The following is a 6000-nucleotide window of genomic DNA, read 5'->3' as shown; positions in this document are numbered from 1 at the left end:
TAAGAAACGTGGTTAAAACGTGTCACCAAAAGAACGAACTGATCTCATTGGCAAAATGACTAATTGGGTAAGGCGAGCACGATGGCCTTTGGCTTGTGCTCGGTCCCTGCAAAGATACACTGCTCCTATACACGGAGGCTCCATTTCATGAGGCGAATAGCTCTTAGATCTAGAATTCTAGACAGATCTTTCAGTCCCTTCTTAAAGTAGTGGGTTTTTTATTAATTTTTTGTATTAATTAATATGTCATTTTAATTTGTCTATTAATTTTATGTTCGAAGAGGAATTGGAAGGGGAAGAGACTAGCTTTAGATTCTAACTTTTTTAAAACTTTTTTTGAGTGCAACTTCAAATTCTTAGTAATAAACGACGTTTTCCTTTGGAATTTCCTCGCATCGCCTTTTCAGAAAGAAAATAAATAAACATTTTTTATTATTATTGGGCCATTCGACAAGAGCGAGGATGGGAAGAAGAGGGATATAAACTCTGAAAAGAAAGAATTAACTGTGTTTTTTTCTACTTATAACTGCTGCGGAGGGGATGGGAAGCCATTTCTACGTATTGTTTTCTTTCACTCCCGTTCAACTTTCTTTCTTTCACCTTTATTATTAAATATTATTTATTTTTAAAAAAATCAACATACAGGGGTTTTGATTCGGGGTTTTTCCCCCCCTCCCCTCCTTTCTTTATATTAATTTGCACTTGTTTTTTTTTTAATCTCCTGGTTTAAAAGGAGGTCGAATAGGAAGAAAAAGAATTTATCTGTGTCATTTTTCTGCAGGGGTTTTTTCTCCCTCGCCTTTTAATCCATTAAAGCCAAGAATGGAGAAGGATGTGTTTATTTTTCCTCTTTCCTGCCCGAAGGGGGGGAAATAAAAAAGGAAACCACCCCAAAAAGGCTGTCAATCAATCCTCCTTTCCCTACCAGCTGCTGTCTTCATCCTAATAAGCAGCTTAAGAAAAGAAGGGGGGGGGAAAAAACTCCAATTTGCACCCGGGTTAAGATTAAAGCTGGCATTTTAAGCGCCTTGACACCGGGAAGGAATGCACTCGAGCGTGACTCACTTGTGTTTGTGTTTCACGGAAGGGAAACTGAGGCCGCCGATCTCCTGTGAGTCAGGGGAAGGGAATGGGAAGTGGGAACCCTTGAGGGCATCAAGCTTCCCTCCAGATGTCGTGCGGTGCTCCAAGGCTGGAGGCTTTTTAAGAAGAGATCGGGACAGCCTTCTCCACTCTGAAATAGAATAAGGTCTCCTGCTTGAGCAGGGGGCTGGACTGGATGACCTTCCAAGATCCCTTCTATTATTCTGTTAATGAATCAGTGGAACAGCTTTCCTTCAGAAGTTGTGAATGCTCCAACACTGGAAGTTTTTTAAAGAAGAGGTTGGATATCCATTCGCCTGAAGTGGTGGTAGGGTTTCCTGCCTAAGCAGGGGGTTGGACTAGAAGACCTCCAAGGTCCCTTCCAACTCTGTTATTCTATAAAGTGGATTTTTTCCCCAGAGATAAAATGCAGGGTGGGGAAGTGAGATAAATGTCCGGGGATTAGAAAGAGAAAAAGGAAGTTTTAAAGACAGAAAGTCTTCTTTGGAATCGAATTACGCTGCACAAATTTAGGATTGTGGGAAAGGAAGGACGCCAAATATGGAATACAGAAGGGATATTTGTGGGATAGAAATGTAGAATAAGAGGCCTTTTTGCACGTCGCCATGAAAATGTGTGAAAATATTTGCAATTAACACCCCAAAGAAAACTTTCTTGAAGGGATGGGAAATTTCCACCTAGATGTGGGAGCTTCATCCCTGGAAGCTTTCAAGAAGAAACTGAACTGCCATCTGTCAGAAACGGTGTAGAGTCTCCTGCTTGGGTAGAGGAGGGTTGGACTAGATGACCTCCAAGGTCCCTTCCAACTCCGTTAAACCTGTTTAAAGGATACGAATCCAATCTCAAGAATAAGGACCAGTAGCTACGCAACTCGATAAATATAGCTCTTTTATTTGAAAAAATCAACATACAAGGGGGGTTTGATTTTTGTCCAAGGAAAATATATATATATATATATAATAAAGCTCCAGGAAATTTAAAAAAAAAAAGATCCATTCTTAAAATTCAGCCCGGATTGCAATAGCAGCTATTTAAAAATTGTCTCGGCTCAAAACTTGGATGGAATTTTGCCCTCTCGGCGAACTACTGGCCGTTTGACCAAAATAATAATAATAATAATAAGCCGTCTTCCAGATCCCGTGGAACTCTCTGCCACCAGATCTCACAGCCAGCGGTCTGAAGAGAGTTTGGGAATAGGAAAGGAAAGATTTGGAGTTGGGCTTGGGGATAAAATTGAGTTTTGTCTGGGGTGGAATGGAAAGTCATGCCTTGATGAAAATGACGCTAATTTCCTACGGATTGGGATTTAATTCCGATTCATCGGTGGAAGTCAGGAGGATGTCCAACCTTGGCCACTTTTGAAGATTTGGGGACTTCGACTCCCAGAATCCCCATCCCCGGATGGGTGCAGAGGTACGGAGATGCGTTACGTTCTCCGAGTACATTCCTGGGGCAACCGGTCGGGGCAAAAATCCAGGAAAAAGTGCTCGCTGGCGATAAGGCACGTTAAGGTGCCAGGCGAGGCCTGGAGAGGTGATTTTTGGGTGGACCTGAAGAGTGTGTGTGTGTGTGGGGGTGTCCCAGGGGAGGAAAAACCGAGGAAGCAGAAAAATAAATTGGGTAACGCGGCAGGATTTTGCAAGCCAGCCGCGTTCTTCTGTGCCAGCTCACCAAACCAGCCTCACCCGACAGGAATCTGGATCGCGCAGGGATGCCAAGGAGCTGTCGGCGCGTGGAGAGAGAGCCTGATGGGTTTGCCTCTTTTGCCGTAAAAACACAATCCGGGACTGGAAGAACACTTTTTTTTCAAACGGGAAGAGACGGGTGCTTTAAAAATATGCGCATTTGGCATCCGAACTTCAGCCTGCCTTTGAAAAGAGACGCGCTAATGGAAGGCAGCTTCGATGCTCCATTTTAAAGGAGAGAATTGTTAAAAAAAAAAGGAGAGTGTTGTTATTTTTTTCTTCCATTTTCTTTCCCCTTCTCGGATGTTTTTTTGACTCCGCTCCGGTGTCACAACAGGGTTGCGTTCCTCCTAACCGGAGAGATATATTGACTGCTTGACATTCCTCTCTTTTAGGGGAAGGGGTCTCCTGCAGCCAGATGCCCATCGGACGTGGGTTCCGGGGCCCATCAGCCTCTGCGCTCGGAGGAACGGAGGATGGGACTTCTCGGTTGCCCAAAAAACCAAAGATGGCGGAGAGCATTTGATGGGCCTGTTGTTGTTGACCAATGTTTTGGTCAAGGAGTGGCGATTTCATGGCGATTACTTAAATCCGACCAAAAAAACAAGTTATCGTCTGTAGAAACACACCTCAAATCAGAAAGACGTACAGACTGGAGATTATTAAATCTGGCTGGGGGATTATTATTATTTTTTTGCATAAATTTGCTTCTTGCCACCGATATGAGCGTGGAATGGACATCCCTGGGTTTCTGGCATCTCTTCACAGCCCTCGATTGAATCCTGGCTGGTTTAATGGGAGGAAAACACCAGGGATCGGCCAGAGCCCCTCCTGGGGGGGGGGGGAGGAGGGGAGGGGGCGCCAAAACTGCTCACGGCTTTCTAAGCGGGATGGTCTACGTGACCTCTAGTTGCCCACTGGAAATAATCTCTTTTGGGGAAGAAGGTGGGAAAGGCACTACTTTAAAACGAGAAGAAGAAAAAAAAAACCAGGGATGGAGGGGCAGCCGTCTTCCAGATCCCGCGGAACTCCCTGCCACCAGATCTCACAGCCAGCGGTCTGAAGAGAGTTTGGGGATTCGGACACACCTGGAAGGCCACCTCTGGTTGAGATTTCTGGGGGGGCGCATGGGGGGGACATAAGCCAAGCCAAAGCGGAGAAGATTCAGTTGGGGAAAACCCCAAATATTTTTTCCAGAGGGACTTGAAAAGGCCAATTCCATGCACCAAGGCCCCGTTTTTTTCTAACGCCCCGGATTGTTCCACCGTATAATTGCACGCCCATCGCCATCTCCATGCAAACCGACGTATGTACAAAAAATATATATATACATATTTAAAAGGAGGCTGTGTCACTTTAACCGCTCGTCAATGCCCTGAGAACCAGATTTTTTAAAAAGAAATTCCCCTAAATAATACTCAGTTTTTCTTTTCACAGACTCTGGTTTTCTCTCCCGCAGCGACCAAAAATTTAAAAAACCTTCCCTCCAATTATTTTAAATCAAGAAGTTGGTTGCTTCGGTGACACGCACCCCAATTGGGGAAGAAACCATTTTTTTGGAGATCCCTCTCCGCCCCCCCTGCCCCCCGTGGGTTTTGCCAAGTTCCCGGGGGATCTTTAGAGAGCATCCAAACGAACCCCGAGAGGGCCTTAACAGGAGCTGGTTTGGAGGTTCCCTTCCGTCAGAAGCGAGGCAATGGAGGACGGGCCGTAAGCGCTGTCAAACTCTTCGTCCGAACTCAGCTGGTCGTCCCGGAGAGAGGACTCGGCCGTCGAACGCGCTGCCTTGCGCCTGGAGGCAAAAAAACAGGGGAGGGGACATGGTCAAGAGGGGGGGGGATCCACTCTAGGACGATGGACGCCCTTCCTGGGCTCCAAAGGGAAGGAGACTTTTTTTGCGGGGATCAGAGAAAAGGGAAGGTCCAAGGTTATGGGCTACCAAATGTAATCGGCCATTGTGGTCAGAGACTCTCTGTGCATGGAGGTTCTGCTTTCAGCCATCGGATGTCCATAAGCGGGTTGTCCGCCCCTCCCAGATGGGTGAAGAGGTAGATAAATAAACAAGTGGGTAGGGGATGGATGTCTAGCAATAGCAATAGCAATAGCAGTAGACTTATATACCGCTTCATAGGCCTTTCAGGCCTCTCTAAGCGGTTTACAGAGAGTCAGCATATTGCCCCCAACAATCCGGGTCCTCATTTTACCCACCTCGGAAGGATGGAAGGCTGAGTCAACCCTGAGCCGGTGAGATTTGAACCGCTGACCTGCTGATCTAGCAGTAGCCTGCAGTGCTGCATTTAACCACTGCGCCACCTTGGCTCATGAAGGACAGCCAAGTAGAAAGGTAGATGGGTGGATGGATGGATGGAGATATGGATGGACAGGTAAGGGATGGATGAATGGATGGATGGATGGAGATATGGATGGACAGGTAAGGGATGGATGGATGGACGGATGGAGATATGGATGGACAGGTAAGGGATGGATGGATGGATGGACGGACGGAGATATGGATGGACAGGTACGGGATGGATGGATGGATGGATGGAGATATGGATGGACAGGTAAGGGATGGATGGATGGATGAATGGATGGAGATATGGATGGACAGGTAAGGGATGGATGGATGGATGGATGGATGGATAGATGGATGGATGGATGGATAAGTAGCTAGATGGGTGGAAGGACAGACAGACCAATGACAGACAGTCAAGTAGATAGGTGGGTGGGTGGATGGATGGATGACAGACAGGTAGTAGTAGGTAGATGGATACATAGACAGACAGATGGATAGGCAGGTGGGTGGGTGGATGGACAGACTGACCAACCAAGTAGGTGGACAGATTTTGAGCTGTAGAAGGGACATCCGCTTAGTCTCAGGTGCTGAGCCCAGAGGAGAAGTTTAGGGGACACCTGAGAAAGGTGGACCCCCAGGGGCCCACTCTGCTCACCAGAGGTCCTTCTCCAGGGCTTTGACCCGGCTCTGGAGCTGCTCGTTGGTCTCGTGCTGCTCCTCCAGCTCCCTCAGGGCCTTCTTACGCGCTGCCTCCAGCCGCTCGATCTCCTCCTCTGCCTCGTCCACCTGCCGCTTCAGCGCCTTGACCCTCAGGCTCAGCTTGGCGAGGGAGAAGAACAGGCCCACGTTGAGGGTCAGCCCCCCAAAGCCGAGAGGTGGGTTGGAGCCTCCCCCTCTCCCTCGCCCATGTTTGCG

General features: G+C 47.4%; 1 protein-coding gene across 1 annotated transcript in view; it reads right to left on the bottom strand.

Moving 5' to 3' along the window:
• Positions 1–1975: 1975 nt before the first annotated feature.
• The window catches only part of CGN (cingulin), a 32476-nt gene continuing 28451 nt past the window's right edge, over positions 1976–6000 (bottom strand). Inside the window, exons 20-21 of the mRNA XM_032233827.1 lie at positions 5741–5904; positions 1976–4581 (exon numbers count right to left, since the gene is read on the bottom strand). Of these exons, the coding sequence (XP_032089718.1) occupies positions 4440–4581; positions 5741–5904 (306 nt within the window). The 3' untranslated portion in view covers positions 1976–4439. The remainder of the gene's footprint in view (positions 4582–5740; positions 5905–6000) is intronic.

The sequence above is a fragment of the Thamnophis elegans genome, chromosome 17, assembly GCF_009769535.1.
Source record: "Thamnophis elegans isolate rThaEle1 chromosome 17, rThaEle1.pri, whole genome shotgun sequence".
In the NCBI taxonomy this organism is placed as follows: domain Eukaryota; kingdom Metazoa; phylum Chordata; class Lepidosauria; order Squamata; family Colubridae; genus Thamnophis; species Thamnophis elegans.
Note: the sequence above shows the minus strand (reverse complement) of the source record. Positions and strands in the feature narration are given on the sequence as shown.